Below are 17,981 nucleotides of genomic sequence, written 5' to 3' on the forward strand. Positions count from 1 at the left end.
GGTAGGGAAAAAAAAAATACGACAAAGATTACAGACTCATTTTTTAATGTTGTCCGAGTGTGAATATTAACAGGATAAGACTCTTCACTTGTTTTTATGCAAATGTTAAAAGCATACTTCTAGTCGCTTTCACACAAATTGCTACAAAATTTTAAGTTACAACTACATATTCTCCTTAGCAATCTGGTTATTTGAATTGTCAGATTTGACCTTTGAACCCCTTATTAATTCTCTCACCTCAGAAAGTCTTCTGTTTCTCATTGAAATCAATACTAATGCTAGCAGAAATAAGAAAGCCTAAAAGACTCTTCATAAGTCCACAGTCAATAATATTTGATAAGTATTCTCCCAAATTGGTTTGCCTTTCTCAAAAGCATCTTTGTTCATGAAAAGAAAAATACCTTTAGAAGGAATATTTGTAAAGTTGACAAACTTGTGATATAGGTCTTCAGTGAATTTATCTTCACACATCTTTTAGCAATGAATATCTACCTTCATTGTTTACATGCAACATCTAACAAATACTTTTTAGAAGTGCTTAGGATACACACAATTTAAAAGTCATCTGCAGAGCTATCTCCTTTCTATTTTTTTCATTTTTGTACTGAATTTTAAAATGAGAAATATTTACAACAGTTCACTGAGTCACTGTCCCAGAAACCACAGTGACTGCTGTCACAAGGCTGATCTAGGGACCAGAGAGCATCAAGTGAAGTTGGAAAAAAACAATCAGAACAACCCACACCACAAAGCCATAAAGCTCTTGGTGCTCTACCTTCTCTACGGAGGGATTAAAGAAGTCTTTATACAACAACAAGCAGGATTATACAACATTAGTTTATTAGTCAGCTGAACAGGATTTTTTTTCTTTTTTAACATTATCAGAAATTAGTACTTTTTTTCTTTAATCTGATTGATTAATTGGTAATAGAAATTGATTAATCTAGCACAGAACTCAGAAAGGCCTAAAAGATTCAAAAAATAGGAAACAAAGCAGTTCCCACTTCGTACTACAGCTGAAAAGTAAAGATGGTGATGAGTTTAATGACAGTAAATACTTGAGCCAAATAGAACTGAACTAAAAAATCACGCAAAATTAAGCAGCTAAACATCCTCCTCTAACATTAATCATCATATAAGCTATTCTGTGTCTGTAGGACTGCAGTATATTTACTCCAAGGAATAGTTGTTTATCTTAAAACCAGTACAAAGACAAAGCAAACAAGCCAAATAATGGTAATTTAAAACTAAATTCAAATACTATGTTCCAGTTAAGAGTAAGGAATAGTTTATTTCCCATTCAAGCAAAACATTTTAAAACTAGAAGTGCTGTCGCCCAAATGCATGCTGCCACACTTTCAAGAGAGACAGATGCAGTCCTTCAAAACTAACATTTAAATGCCAAAGACTACAAACGTTATTTTCTTTTAATTTCTTCTGTTGCCTTTTTTTTTTGTTCAAAATGAAATATAATACCAATGAAAAACTGCCTTACTCCCCCACAGAAAGGCACAGATAGTCTTATTTTCCCCCACATATGATGAACACAGCAATAGCATGGTAAAAATCAAGACAAATACCAAACAGGGGCATTGTCCCTTGAGCACAACAGAAAAATCTTTAGCTAATATTCTCTTCTCCACAACATACAAAATTAAGATTCCCATACTCCACTAAAGAGTGCTCATTTCATCTACATTGCTCTGTCTTAATGAACTACTTAAAGAACTAAATATAGTACTGATATATAAAGGCTTGATAGACATTACCTTGAAATGTAGGAAGGTGCATCTACGATGTTCATACCACTCAGCATAAGATGAAAGGCTTCTGAAAAATGTTAAAAGACTTCCATGTTCTTCAGTGCTACAAAAGAAAAATATATTGTTTAACCTAAACAATACTAGTCAGATATACCAATTCTATAGCCTAAAATTTGCACTTTTTCCTTAAAGAATTTATGATTAGTATTGTTCAAATTTGAAGCCAGAAATCACACAAAAAAAATTATCATGACAGGAAAAAAAGCTGTAGTGTAGATACTGAAAAAAATTGATGATTCGTTTATAAACCAGTGTTTTCAACTCCTCAGGAAGGTAAGCAGAAATAAAGTTAGTCTTATATGTAAAATGTGATAACTTGACAAAGTAGTTGCCTGCAAAATCTTAGTTTGACTTTATGCTTGTTCATCTAATACTCTTGTTTTCCAAATAAATCCCAAGATGTTGCATAGTAAAACTTTAACCTACAAAACTGGTAAGATTTACCAAATTGCATCACTAAGCTTTGAATATTCCCAAGATCTTTGTCCTATTCAACTAAATCTTTGCATGACACGTTATCTGCCTCTGCCCACATGACATCCAGCTTTTCAAGATTAACCTTGAAACTTCAGTAAGCAAGGCTTGTTCATTAGATCATACATGGCACCTAGAAACAAAACTTTTCATATACATTTAAACCTTGATTTATCTGCTATTAAAGAAGACTGTGATATTCTCAATAATTAGGGAGTGGGGCAGGACGGGGGAGAGACATACCAATAAATCTGTAACTGAGAAGTGGAGCGCAGAGGTCTTGGTGCCAAGCCCATTGTAAGCAGACATTAATAAGCCTGGATGGAGCTGAGCTGATTCTTGCAGAATGCCCCTCAGTATTTCTGCAGTCTTGGGCTCCCTCGTGATTTAACAGTTCAGCTACATATGGAAACATTATGGCTTCATTCATACAAATGATCCTACACTTGCACTAATAAATCGTCTTGGAACCTGATGTCCTGCAAAGAGCAGTGCAGAGACACTTTTGCTGGACTTGCACTTAGCCAGAATGGATTTGGTAGAGCTTACAGCCTATATCATGAGACTAACATATCGGTGCTATTCTGTCAAGGAAATCATTCAATTGCAATATTATTGCAAATACTAGTTTTTCATCTATGGTGCCTCTGAAAACAGAAAGGCTAGCAGTAGTTTTTTTTACTTTCTGGCATTTCTGAGGCATTTTCAATACAAGAAACAAAGCATAAGAGAAATAAAGAAAAGTTCCTATAGTTTTGGCTTTGCCAGTTTCAGAGAAATTGAACAGCATCAAGTGAAAATGTTTACATACAATGATTCCATGGTTAGTATAAGATTTTTCCATTTCCACTGGCAATACTTAACAAACAGAGCCAACAAAACACAATGCCAGCTAAACCTGAGAGATTACAATTCCAGGACTTTGGTGCTAAAGTCAAATTAAAAATACAAGCAACACATAGAAGAAATACTTTGCACGTAGAACATAAGGAAGTTTACTTCCTACATGTATTTGGTTTCACACACACACAAGTTAAATCATTTAAGCTTCAATATAATTTCAAAATTAAATATTCACAGGATCTAAAGAATCAAGCAGAAGCTTCCACTCACAAAGAAACAACAAACATTTTGAAAAATATATACAAAATTACTGCTGAAGTAATTTCCAAAGAAGTTCCAAACACTGCATAAAGTACAGAATCAAGGAAAGCTAAACAGCTGACTAATTATCTGTTCTTGCAGATGGGGAAAAATACACACAATTTTGAAAATAAAAACTGCTCTTGATATGCAAAGATGATTACTCTTATTGAATAGGATAGCAAAACATCAAACTGATGCTGATGAATAACACACTGCACTAATTTGGACTGAGAGATATCACTGTTATTTTTCATCAGTCTACAAGGTAGTAATGATTTTGCATGTAAGAGAGGTTGCAATGCATCAAACACTGGAGCTGGTACCTTCCTTTATGTCATGAAATTTGATATACAAAAGAAATTTGCTAGCAAAAATAAGCAATATGCTTTTCTACTTCAGTAACTGGCACTAAAGTTACTTTCTTTCATTATACATTTACTATTTTGTCCTCCTAGCAAAACTATGTTAGTTTGTATGTCAACTATGATGGATACAACCAAAACATTTTTAGTAGAAGTACACCATTACATTCACTCTGCGACAGCCCAGGAAGGCAGGCAACAATAGAAGAAAGGGAACCAAGGTACTGGAAATCATTAACATGCAAAAATCTTCCTTAGAACAACTAGGATTAGAACCATTTGAATGAAGAGATCTGTTCACTTAAGATAGGTGCCATCACAGCAGAGAGCTTGCAGAAATCAGGTACTGAACAGACCTTACCCTCTTTATCGTTAACAACACAGTGACAGCAACCATTAAAGTGTATATACAGCCTCTCAGCTGTAATCAAAAGAGGAACTAGATAGTCCATCCACTGTTACAAGGGATAATTGTATTAAAGAGATTAGAGAAATTAGGTGGGGAGGTGGTTTGGGGGGAAGAAGAGTTTGTCTTGGAGGGGTTTCTTTTTAAGAAAAACACAAAAGAAAAAAATATTCAAGTGTCTAGTAATGTAAGGATCAGGATAGAGAAAGGAAAGGAGACAATATAAGATGACAGAAACTGCCAAACAGCCAACCATCCATCCAGTGTTGTCAGGGGAAGGGAGGAAAAACGCTCATAAAGCATATGCAGTTTTTACTAAAGAAATGGGGGCAAGAACGCAAGGAATGAAAAACTCCACAAAAGCTAAGTGTCAGAATACCTGAAGCAACATGATTCTTTAATCATAAGGGCGAACAGCTTCATGCCATTGTTGATATGAAGCCACAGTCAAATGAAACAGACTATTAGCCATTGTCAAAACATACCTGGCAAGCACTGCTTTGAAAATACAAAGATTTATTTCAATTACTAATACAGGATTTTACAAGTTTACAAAACCTGAGTGAGGAAGATACCTGACTTACATTTGAAAATATTTCAGAAAGTTACAGAGGATCTAAATTCTACATGTCAATTTTACTTTTAGCATCCTTTCTGTTTGAGATTAGCTATTCTTTTTGGATTTTCAGAACAGCTGAAAGCAGAAACTTGAGGCCATTAACACAATGGTTGCAACAGTGTATTACCAAGTCACTTCAGCCATTCAGGGGAGAACTGTGCCTCAAATCCAGCTCTATTTAATAGACAGGAACAGCAATGCTTAACATGTAACAAAAACAGAAACTGGAAAAAAACCATGAAGTTCATTCATATATTCAAAGTGTAAAAGAAAAGCCAAACAAGTTTTATCCTAGCCTGGAAAGAACAGCACCATTAAAGGAAGTTACCACATTAGTCACAACTGCCAACTAAATCAGGCCAAGATGAAAAAAATGCTGGCAGCACATGCAAAATTTAGTCCCTGGAAGGACCTAGACACATACCGATTTACAATATCTGACTAGCTCTATGTTCTGGACAGGTTTTTTTAACCACAACTCGTAATTGTACATATAAAAATCTACACATACTGTAGTAAAAATCGAGACTTAGTAAGGACTGCCCACATCTCACTGTCTAGTGAACATGATTCTACACATACTACAATATGCTTTGTAAATCTACCTATATGGAAGAGGGCAACACAAAATTTTGTTACAAAACTATGTACTTAAAATTATTTTTAAAAAAAAACTTGGCAATTTTGACGAGTATCCACTTTTACGCAATTTAAAAGACTATCACAAACCTTGTGACCTTGTTTTAGCATTATGTCTTTAGTTTGTTTATATTTCTTTTTTCCTCTCAGATTCATCTTTAGGTGATAAAGCAGACAAAAAAATTTTGAGGCTAGATCACCAAGCAGAGAGATATAGTTTTGGCTAACAAGTTCAAAGAATCAGTTTCAAATGTAAAAATTAGTCTACAAATTATACCTGAATATATACTTCTCATGTACAGTTATAGCACTGGCTAAATTTAAGATAGAAAACTAGATATAGTGTTTAGAAAGGGGGAAAATCTGGTTTGGCATGAACAGACATATGTAATACACATGCTTTTTTGTATTGGCAGGGGAGAAAGAGACTCCACAAGAGCACCATTTCAATTCACTGTCTCATAGCACTTAAACTACCCATAAACGATAATTCCTTATTAGCGTAAGTTAGCCTAATTCCTAAGGCTGAAGCCAACTACAACACTAAAATATCAAGAAAGCTTGGTATAAAATAACTAAGAGAGCACATGTTTAAATTTAAGTTTGGTTGTTTTTTTTTTTTAAAGAATCTTTTTTTTTTTTTTAAAGAATCTAGCATTACAAAATGACACCAGATTTGAAAAAAAAAATCCACTAGGAACAGAAAACACCCATCTCCATGCCAACAGCCATGTAACAGAGAAGTCACCCAAAACCAACAAAAAGCATATTCGGGCAGAGAGTAACTATGTATCAGGTTAAAATCACATGCGCTTCATCCAAACACTATTTCACTTTCACAAAATAACATCAACAAAACACAAAAATATATAAGAAACCTAACTGTTTTAAAAGTCTTTAAGGCTCCTTTAATATGTTCCTTTAGTTATTTTAAGAGAGGAAATCTATTTTAACTCACTGCAGTATGCAAGACTTCTTGCATTAGCATGTAAAACCAAAGAATGACACAGCTATGGAAAGAATTCGTGCTTCCCCTCACTTCCAAAATACCTAGCCCATGTAGTGTTTAATACAATGCAGACATTTCATAAATCCTTCACTCTAACTTATAAATTCTTACTAGTTAGTAAAAATAGCAGTTTTCAACCTGTCTAAAAATTCCTCCTGTTTAAGTAATCTATGCAATAGTTAACTAACCCAACAATTAATGGGATATCAAGGAAAAAAAAAAAAAAAAGACTGGCAACAAGATTTTTTTTATAGATATTCTGGTCCTCCACACTAATAAAGTACAACATAAGTGATAACTGGTGCAAAGGGGACTCAAGTAAAATCAAAAATAGAAGACTAAATATTGTGATTCCATTTGCATACATATTTTATTGTCACAACATATTTAAGGAATGGTACACTACTTTTAAAAATAGGTATTATATATTGCAGCAGTACCTGGTTGAAAATAAACTGCTGAATTTTGCTTCTTTTAAAAACATGTTGCTCAGTTGTTCTAGCATTCCTGTTTTCTTACAAAGCAGGATGGTCTTGGGAATTACAACTGAATGCCAAGTTTTTAACTCTGGTGCTATTAAAGACCCTTTTCTGTCATGCATTATGAAAAATGAAGCCAAAAAATTAAAAACCTGAGGAGGAAAAAATCCAGGCCAGCAAAGAAAACGGAAGAGAGCTAGACAATGAATTTGGCAAGACTGGGCCAAGGAGGCAAAAGAAGGAAACAGAAATCAGTAGGGAGGCTGAAAAGAACAAACAATACAGAGAGACACCAGATTTAGCTGGTCAAGAATGGAGGGAAAGGGAGGAAAGAGGTAGGAATCAAGATTCTAAGAGCAGCTGGTGAACTGAAGAATAAAGGGCTAGTAGGGAAAAGCCTGAAACTGAACATGAAAAGAAGGGATTAGGACTTAGAGCAAGAAACAAGAACTAGCTTAATAAGGGGATTGAGAAAACAAGCCATAAAGGGAGCTCACATAATCACATCAAGTCAATCTAACAGTGGGTTGCTGTCAAAACAGACATTGTCAACACCAGCCCCACTCTGGCCACATATTTACTGCCTTAGATCAGCCACAAACATTGTGACATTGCAGGACAAGTCAAATAGAAAAAATGAGATTTGAAGGGGGGGAGGCAAGGTTGGGTTCTCCACCCCCAAATTACTTTTTCAACCAAATGACTACACTGAACCTATTTGCCATGTGGCTTCAAGAGTATATATGCTGACACAAGGACAACAGATAGTACATGCACACAGAGGCTAAGGACAAAGAGCTGCTTGCTTTATTGACAGCAAAGTCTTCATTCATCTTATATCATTCATGAAAACTTGTTTACTTATGAATACTGGTGTAATGTGGAAAAGGACCAAGGCAGTGAAGAGACAGGGACAAGACAGCAGTGCTCAAGCCAGGACAAAATAAAGTCTGCCACTACTTCAACGCATTCCTTTCCAGTATGACTATTAAGTTCCAAGACACTTCTGCTGTCAGAAAATACTCATGAAAAAAAAGGGTAATTTCCTCTTCTAAATCCTGCTCCTTGAGAGCAGTCAACTACTATTCTCAGTTATACCACTAGCTTTAGCAGATTTGCATGGAAATTTCAAAGCCCCTAAATGAAAAATTCAGCTCTCAGTACAGACTAACAAAGCCTGATGTAACTCAATAGTTAAGTCAACTGACTGACTGACTGAATTCTCTCAGTGCCAGGAGGCACACAAGGCGCGAACATCGTTCTTCCACTTCAATCGGTCTGCGGCTGCGTGCCGTGCTGCTTCCCAAGAGTTCCAGCCTGCACCATTCCTCTCAACCTCCACCATCCGACGCCAGGTCGTTTTTGGGCGACTCCGCTTTCTTCTTCCCTCTGGAGTCCACCCAAGGGCCACAGCGCAGTTTTCTGTCGGTTTTTTCCTCAGGACATGACCGATCCAGTTCCATCTCCTCCTCCTCACTTCATTACTGATTTTCTCCATCCCTGCCATTTCGTTTTTTTTTGAAAATTGATGCTCATCGTTTCTGCAACTTTTTATTTTTTTTCCGGGAGGAGGTAGTTGGCCTCCTGCCCAACCCCCATGACTTGGAGGGCCAGTGGTTTTTCTGTCAGGGTGGCCTTCCCTTAGGCTGCGTTTGTTCGCGGCACCTTCTTCAATTTTATCCGGTGCACCCTCCAGAGAGGGATCCCCTATCCACCACCCAGGGGACGCGCCTTCTAGCCGTGCAGCCCCAGCCGAAGGAGTTAAGTCAACTAGCCAATAATAATTAATAAATAATAGATTTGGTTTTAGAATAGGTTGCTAGCAGGTTTCACAGTGGAATACTGCAGACAAATAATCTGGTCATTATTCATCCTGTATACCACAATTAGTTGACATCCTCCAGAAAATAATCAAAAAGTCGCATTCAGTCATATGCTTAGGTTTTAGTATGTACATTTTCTTAAGCCACTACACAAATACACTATTACAGGTTTTTAAACTATGTTCTAATGTTTTTAAAATATCAGTGAAAGAAATCCTAATGCAAAGAAGAGAAACGGAATGGTAGAAATCCTAATGCAAAGAAGAGAAACGGAATGGTGAGCAGAGAATTAGAAGCAGGCAAGTCCTGGAGAGGGGTTCTGGATGTAGACTTTAGCCATTGCTCCCCCACATTGCACATCTGCAACTCCCATACACAACTGAGTAACAGTTAATGTGTTGATTACACAAATAAAAATACAATAGCTGAGATTACCTTGTTACCAAGCAATTTCAAACAGCTAAAATACATTATAATCCAAAAAATGTTTCTGTTTAACACGAATTCGTAATGGTCCTTTCAGGCCTTAAAAATTATATGCATTTCATCTTCTCTCCAGAAGGATACAGACAAGGGATTGGAAGCATTTAGGTTGGGCTAAGAGTACATTACCAAACAAAGAAAGTGACTGCCAGCAATTTACATGAAAACGCAGCATTGCATTTAGTATCTGATATCCCATAAAATAACTTTCCTTAAACAAAAAACTCCACCTTACCTTGATACAAACTTGCTCACATCTGAATCTTCTCCAGATTCCATTATAATGCTGAGATCAGTAATAACAGCAGACACATTCTCTTTCTCCTAGATTGGAGAAGTAACAACACATTATTTTAGAAATTTCTCTAGAGAGGAGGGGGGAAAAAAAAAAAAAATCTATCTGCCCATAAAATAGACAAAAATATATGCAAATGCTGCTAAGTACTATAATCCTTAAAATAGCATTTTTTTAAACTACAGGTACTAGACATTTTCTTCCATTTCAACAGTATTGGTATCATCCATACAAGGCAGCTGCTGAAATAATACCTGAACTAGTCAGCATAGAGAACATGTATGTATAAAGGAAGACTTATAAATAAGAGGTTCATCTACTTCCTTTCATGTCACTTCCACTTCTTTAAGATTCTTCTCATTTTCCAACACAACCCCTAGCTGCCACATATACCAGAAAACTCAAATATAAGGTTTCATCTGAAAACCACAATAATGCTACCCTAAGTTAAAAAAAAAAAAATTCCTGTTAGTTTTCCTTTTTTTTTTTTTTTTTTAAATTTTAAAGCCTATAGTTTTGCCTCAAATTCTTGTCCCTTTTTACAATAATAACTGTTACTCGGGGATATGTGCATGATAATAAAATGTTTCCAAATTAAAATACTAACAACCTATAAAAAAAATGAGAAAAGTATATAGATATATCTAGTAGATGTAGTAGAAATGAGGCCACAGAAGAACTTAATTCTTTTTCCTACGCATTCTTGAACACACCAGAGTAATAGGTTAGATAACTCTGAATGAAGAAGCTTAAAATCATGGCTTGAAGACTATAGCAAATGCTTCACTTTGTACTGGAGATTTTGTACTTTATTTTTCTTATACCCAGTCACTACAAGCAAATGGGAATGACAATACAAAGGAAACTAAACAGACAAGCTGGAGTCAAATGCCAACATACCACAGCAATCCCTAGTACTGGTCGGACAGAAGGACTGCTTACACTGCCATCAATAAAGATGGAAAAAGCAAACCAAGACAACACAAAGTTTAATGGATTAAGTAAGTAACATCAGGAAAAATCATTTTAAATTTAGAGCAAAAGGTTCAACACATGCATGGACTTTTAGAGAAGCTGCTTGTAGTCACAAGCTAACATGCTACCTTCTAAAGAAACTGCTTTTCCAATAAGTGGGTTACTAACATATGCCAGGATGCCATCTTGGGGACAAATAAAAAGAGTTAAAAGGAAAGCTCTTGAGAAGAAAGCAACTCTTATTTGAGTGATTGCTTTCTCAAGTGGTTTAGACTTGGCTAGAAAATCTGCCAAAACAATTGTACATGTCCTCTCCTAAAATCTAAGGACAGTAAGAGGGGAAAATAAATAAATCAAACAATGCTTGTGCATTAACCGGTTTTCTTCATCCACCTTTTGACATTTGTAAGCATCCGCCTATGCACAATGGTGAACAGGCAGGAGCTTCTTTGCTTGCACTCAAAGCTGGCAAAACACTAGCCAGCCTGAGAATATAAACGATACTCTAGTCTGATGCTGTGCTAGAACTAAAGAACCAGCTAAGATGCAGAATGTCAGGCAGTGAGTGACCAATACTACAGTAATATAGAGATAATCTCAACCATTCAAAGCTAGTCAAAGTGAACTCAGATCTGCCTACCCCTCTTTGAACAATTGTATCGTAGAACACAGCTTTTAACAAGAATGACATTTAACATTTTGTTTAAGATCAAATTAGAGATAATTACAAGAACACTTTGTTACTGTGTATTAACAACTTTGATTTAAGGTACTCTGCAGCCGAGTTAACTGTATGGTAACTTAACTACTAAATTAAACAGTATTAACAGTGTGAAAAAAATTATTGTTTATCTTCCACTGCATACCAATGTATCTGTTACCTCCTAAGCATTTCCCCAAAACAGCTGTTGTCTTATTTCTCAAGATGGGTGAAACTAGTTGCAACTTTACACTATCTTGCCCACGCTGATCTCAGTACAGGTTATTTTGAAAACAACTGTTAATGCCATATCTTAGAAAATAGGCTTGTCCATTTTTATATGCAAGAAGCCAGAGGCATAAAAAAGTTAAAGGTAAGTTTCCAGGTCTTAGTCTGGCCTGAACTCACAACTTTCCTGAGACCTCTGGAGACAAACTCCTGCATCCACAGAGGACCTACTGACTTCACCGCAGGATGACCTGCATAGTATACAAAGTCTGTGGCAAAACCAAGATAACATGCCACTACTTTTACACCGCAGAAACAGCCAACTAGGACTAGCCAAAATGTCTGCATGAAGTTGTTAACAACCTAGTTATGAGATATGCTTGTTCATTATAAAGAAATGGGAGAGAGTAATTTTTAATCATATAAATTACAAAATTGTATATCTTAAAAACACAATCCTTAATCTTGAATTTTTGAACTACTTAATTTTCTCAAAATCTATTTGATTTAAACAGTTCTAACAAAAGGAAAATATAGAACTGTACACAATGTTTGTATTTTACAACTCTAGCCAAACCATTATATTATGCTTTGTACAACAGCTAAAACACATTAACATTTAATTAAATGCAAAAACTTTAATAACATTCAAGCTCATATACAAGCACAAAAACTGAGTAAAGGAACACAAATTAGTCTGTGTTTGAAACGGTAAGTGTATTTCTTGACTTGGGTATGTAACACCAAAAATAAAAACCAAAACCTGTATATTATGGCACAATTAAAAACTGTACTTTTCATTGGTGTCTGCTTAACTAATTTACCATTTTCCACGACATGTCCACAACCCACACCATAAAACACTGGCAATTCAAAGTTTATTAGCTTGAGGTAAATTGATACATTGTCTGCACTGCATATTAAATTGTAAGTTATAGGTGCCATGTACTTTTACTAAAAAAAAATTAATTCATGTAAAAAATGAACTCAAAATTGTATTTTTTTCAACTAAAGGTTTTTTTTTTTTTTAATATACACATTTGGTATTCTATATATCACTTACTCTAGGGTATTTCATCAGCACTGTAGGACAAGTTTTAGGCATTATGCACAGAAGTGCTGCCATCTAGTGGTGCACTGGATTTAAGCATCACCAAAGCAGCTACAAATAAACTTAACATCCAGTTACTCATCTGAGCTCCACTAACACTAAAAGAATCATTCTGCAGGAGCATACAGGTGAGAAAACAACATTAATCTAACCAAGTCGCAGGACTGATGCAAGCCATTTCCATGCTCAAAGCTAAATGCAGTTTTATACAAGCAAGTGGTAAAATGGTATCACTAGGACCACAAGTTTCAAGTCATGCATGGACTTAAGAGGTTGCAGCTGAAGTCCTGCAGTTTCAAATTATGCAATCCACATGTGACTATCTAGATACTCATTTCCTAAATTCATAATATGGCTTTTTTTAAGATTAGGAAGGACATCTTTACATAGCTAGGCATTTTTAATACTATCAGGTCCAAACACATTCAATTTAAAAAATACCTTTAAAGCTGACCTGAAAATCAAGTTTTCTTGAGGAGGAAATTTCCTGATGTCAAAAATATTATTACAAATTGAGGTAGCAGCTTGTTTTCCACTGCTTATCATTTTGAATTCTGTGCTAAGAATAGATTCTTTTGAAGGGCCTTCCTTGCAAAGAATCTGTCATCATTAGTGTAACTTCTGTGCAGTCCCGTGATGTAATGGCTAGTCACACTAGCCAAGCAAATAGAAATATAACCAAAGCAAAAAAAAAAAACAAACCCACACCCAACCCACTGCAATTGTTCAAGTTTGTAGTGTTTTAGCTTTTCCCCAGTTTCCTCAAGAGAGGCAAGGTTCAGAATTTTCCAGTCTCCAGAACAAGGTAACTGACTATAGGAGAACACAAGAATTTTGTGACTGAATGTTGAACCTGACCTTCAGATCTATTTTGCTTGGATGTGCATGCAATCCAAAAGTTGGGTCCAGCTGTTATAGAGTGCAAACAACCCACTGAGGCTTAGATTAAGGAGACTCAGGCAATCAAAATGACAAAACACCAGTTGAAGGTTTCAGCTGGAAAAGGAAGTATTGATATTTGTCCATTTGAAGTTTTGTTTGTTTGCTTGGTTGTTTTTGGTTTGTGGGTTTTTTGTTTTTGTTTTTTTTGTTGTTGTTGTTGTGGGTTTTTTGTTTGTTTTTTAAAACATACATTGATCCTTACCTGCATTTCAAGAAGCTGGAATTCCAATTGAAAAGACAGGGAGTGGCAATTCCCTGATAATCTGTGCTTCCGCACTGTTCTGTTTCTAGCTGTTATAAAATAAAGTTAACAAAATATTTGATTGTAATTCTATTCAACAATTATTGCATTTCTTTCATTAGTCATATTTAAAGTACCAACTCATACCATCCATCATATAAATAGTCAACTTAAATGTGTTAAAAAAAACCAAACAACTAACTTCACAGCAGTCTTTCACTTTCCCACTATGCAAAGTACTATACTTACTCAGAAGCTATTTCGTCAATAAAGAAATTTCTATTGTATTTCAAAATAATTGCCTTGCTGCTAACATTGAAAGTAGAATTACAACACGCATTTGCAAATGTAATGAACTGCAACAGTATGCTCAGTATAGCACCAGTAAAGGGCACAAAAATGCTTACTTTGTTCCACTGTTTTCTTGGAATGACTTGTGAACTGAATACCAGTAAATTTCATTAAAAATGAGAGATCTGTTTCTAGACTTTCAAGTTGAGCTTTCAGGTCTGATGGAGATTCATGTCCTTTAGATCCTCCCTGAAATTCTCTTTGGAATGATTTTCTAGAATTGAAAAAGAGAAAATAAATGAAATCAAAAGGGCAAAAGACAGACATAAGAACATGTTTTGTCACATCAATACAGGAATACCATTAAATAAAAGGCATTTGTAGCGTGATCTGATGATTTTCAGACCAAGATCAGTTTTCAGTGAGTCAAATTTCAGTTGGATCATATTACTAGGAACAGTAAACTGTTCTAACTTACATATATACTTTATGTTCACTGCCAGGTAGATGTAGCCTTTGTTATAAGTCTTGAGATGTAAGTATCCATTTCGAGGAACATACAACAAAAATGAGCAGTGATGTCTTTACTCATCTAAATGACTTATTTTATCTACGGAGTGTACATTTACTACAGAATATCAGTTAAATAATGTAAATAAAAAGCCCTAACATGGCACTTCATTAGCATATAACTAGTCACACCTGTACATGTCCCCAATCCCTCCCTCCCCCGCCTTTTTTTTTTTTTTTTTTAAGTAAATGTGCACTGAGCCATTTCACAGTGCATAATGGAAAAAACAGCCTTGGCAGTCAATAACTTTGCAGGGCCCGCACAATAACATACCTGATATCATGCTCTGACCACTATGAGACTGCCTTTAAAAAAAAAAAAAGCAAACAAAATCCTAAAAAACCCACAAACTACCAACAAAAGGCAGTAAAAAGAGATCAACTATTTATTATTTGCAATCTTTTACCATATATAGCCCATGTCCTAAACAAAATCATTGTAAAAATAAGGGAAGTCCTAACATAGAGGCAAAAGCTTATCCTAAACAATTTTGACAAAGAAACACTATTAATCCAACATGTGAAAAAGGCCGTACATTGACATTAATATCTCATCAGAAAAAAAGGTGGATTCTTGTTGGCTATCTTCATACTTTTCAGCCAATAGTTTAATTTCTTCTTCCAGTGACTGGATTTCATCTTCATAAACTTGACAAATGCTGTTGTCCATTTCTCAGAATCAAAGTTACTAGATAAAACAAAATAAGTATACTTCTTAGGTGAAATAAAAAATAATTAAATAAATTTTAAAAATAAATTATTTTTATCCAAGGAATTAATTTAAGAAATGTAAATATAGCATTAGGCAACTTTTTGTCCTACCCCTCTACTTAAAATGAGACAGTTCTATTATATTTTATGGCTTTTGAAAACTGAAGAATTGGTACATACAATTTTTAAGTATTGCAGGTAGGTTTGGCAAGTATAATAATTTATACCTCCGTAAAGAATTCTAGAGTGTCAAACGCTCCTGTTTGCTACAGAAGATTAATCTAACATATAAACCTTGACCCTCAGCAGCCAAATTTGACAGGAAATCTGCCACCAACTTGAAAACAGAATTAGGCTTGCAGTAAAACTCTGCTCTTAATACAACAGTACTATGTCATCAATGTAACTCCTACTTAAACCCTAGAAAGTCCACTTAGAAAGATACTGATCTGCAAGTAGACATTACAAGAGCAGAAAAGCTGCTTTTTCCATAACTCTGAATGCAACAAAGCTTCCTAAGACACATTGTAACTCACTGCCAAAAGCATCATGAAGACAAAAGATTTTACTTCCAGTGAATATAGGAAGCTCCTACATATCAGCAAGAATGTGACAAAGAACAAATTTCTGACTTTACATAAAAGAAAAAAGAAAAGAAAAAAGTTTTCTCCAAAATAGATAGTAGCTTTGTTGCATTAGTTCCTCAAAGATTTAATCCATTGAGTCCAAATGCAATTATTAAACCAATTTTAAGACACAGACCCCTGCATAGCTGCCAAATACAGAAGTTAAATCAGGAATCTAATGTAGTCAAAGGCTTTCTTTAAGAGTCTTTTTAATTAATCATTATTTCCTCCAGGAGCATATCCAGGTGCTTTACATTTGCTGTAATAGAACAACAAGCCTAATCAAATACAGAAACCAAATCCAGCTTTGACAATTCACCTAACAATCCACCTGATCAAATGAGGCACAGCTGTTCCTACTAACACCACAGCATAATCTGCCTTTCAAGTAAACAGCAGTAGAGAGACACAAAGAAACAACCATGTTCCACAAGTAATAAAAAATAAACAAATACCAATTTTAAGAAAAAAAAAAAAATCTGACATTCAGTCTAGACATGACACATTCAAAGGACTGTGGGGAACATTCTGCAGCTTAATACTGATGTATTAATACTTTCAACCAGTAACAAAAAAATAAATCTAGTTTTATGTGTGTTTTTAAACAACCCCTACTGTAGTTGCAAGATTTACACTAACATGGTTCAATAAAAAGGGATGAGGGGGAAATAGGATTTTGTTGGTTTATTTCACAAGAAACAGCATCCGAATAACACATATAAGAAAACAACATTCAAAATATGTTTTGCATTAAAAACTTCTTTAGTGAATAAAGTACATGCAATTAAAGAATTGCCGAGTTTGTGCCTAGTTGTGACTCCCTCTGAAACTTTAAAGCAATCTTATGCAACGTATGACAAAAAAGATCAATGCGGAAAAGAAATAGAAGTTCTCCAACTTTTAATGCATACTATTAGTGTTGTTGGTTGGGTGGTTTTTTTGTTTTCTTTTTTGGTTTTTTTTTTTTTTTAACTGGATACATTGAAGAAAGTTTTGGTCATAATAAAGAGTACATTGGGAAAAAGAAAACATAGCCAGAACTTTACCCTAAGTTGTTAGCTAATTCCTCTTTTAACAGCTGGCTGTTTTGAAAACAGTAACAGAACACATATACTGCTTACAGCTATTTTAACTCAAGTGATTTTACTAGACTGCAGAAGGCTCAAAGACTAGTTATAACTTCAAAGAACATTATCTCCAGAAAAAAATATCCGTACATACTTTTAATTAAATAAAACATAACGATAATTTCTCCTCACTCTAAGCGTACACACACACGTGTATATATATATACACACATGTATACATATATATATATACACACACACACTTGTGCGTTAAAGGTAAGTATTTCACATTTCTATGTACCTACCCATGTACACCCCTAAGCATTTGCTCTTATGCTGCTACAGCGAGACCTAGGAAGGGCATTCAAGAGTTTGTGAGAAACCGGCTGGGGGGGTTCCGTGTTTCGTTGCTTTGCTTCTCGCCTTCAAACCTCACTAAGTAACGGCTGGAAAGCACCACTCGTCAGACGAGCCGGTGCCGTCCCAGCCCGCCCCAAGACGCGGGCTGAGGCTCACAGGTGCCAGACGCGGCCCCGGCGGCACAAGGCAGGCCCAGGGGAAGCAGCCCGCGGCCTCCTCCACCCCCACAGAGCCGTCGCTGAGGAGAGGAGAGCGGCTGCCCTGCCCGCCCCGCCGCCACCGCTGCGCGCCTTCGAACTGCGCGCCCAACCAGCCCGCCGCGGGCCTGGGCGCTACCACCGCTACTGCCCGAGCAGGGGGCGCCGGCCGCGCCTTCGTTCCCCCGCACGAAGCAACAGAGCTGCTTGAAGGGAAGCTCCCGAGGTCATTATTCGAGAGGAACAGCAAAGACGTTATTTTGATAGCTGTTTCCTTTTTTTTTTTTTTACCTCATATCTTGCGGAAAATCCCCCCACCTTTCTTCCTGGTTAGTCACGCCCAAACCTTCCGCGGTCACAAGACCTAATCCGTGTGTCTCCATCACACTTGACCGGCCGGAAGC

General features: G+C 35.9%; 1 protein-coding gene across 3 annotated transcripts in view; it reads right to left on the minus strand.

Moving 5' to 3' along the window:
* The window catches only part of CENPP (centromere protein P), a 164,143-nt gene extending 146,218 nt beyond the window's left edge, over positions 1-17,925 (minus strand). For 2 of the 3 annotated variants that reach the window (XM_082322686.1, XM_082322688.1), the window contains exons 1-6: positions 17,326-17,911; positions 15,153-15,304; positions 14,163-14,320; positions 13,717-13,805; positions 9,499-9,587; positions 1,770-1,866 (exon numbers count right to left, since the gene is read on the minus strand). In XM_082322686.1, coding sequence (XP_082178812.1) covers positions 1,770-1,866; positions 9,499-9,587; positions 13,717-13,805; positions 14,163-14,320; positions 15,153-15,286 — 567 coding nt within the window. In that variant the 5' untranslated portion in view covers positions 15,287-15,304; positions 17,326-17,911. Of the gene's footprint in view, positions 1-1,769; positions 1,867-9,498; positions 9,588-13,716; positions 13,806-14,162; positions 14,321-15,152; positions 15,305-17,325 lie in introns of all 3 variants that reach the window. The other variant, XM_082322687.1, reaches the window with a different exon arrangement.
* Positions 17,926-17,981: the final 56 nt, after the last annotated feature.

Source organism: Platalea leucorodia (assembly GCF_965183815.1).
Source record: "Platalea leucorodia genome assembly, chromosome: 9".
NCBI lineage: Eukaryota > Metazoa > Chordata > Aves > Pelecaniformes > Threskiornithidae > Platalea > Platalea leucorodia.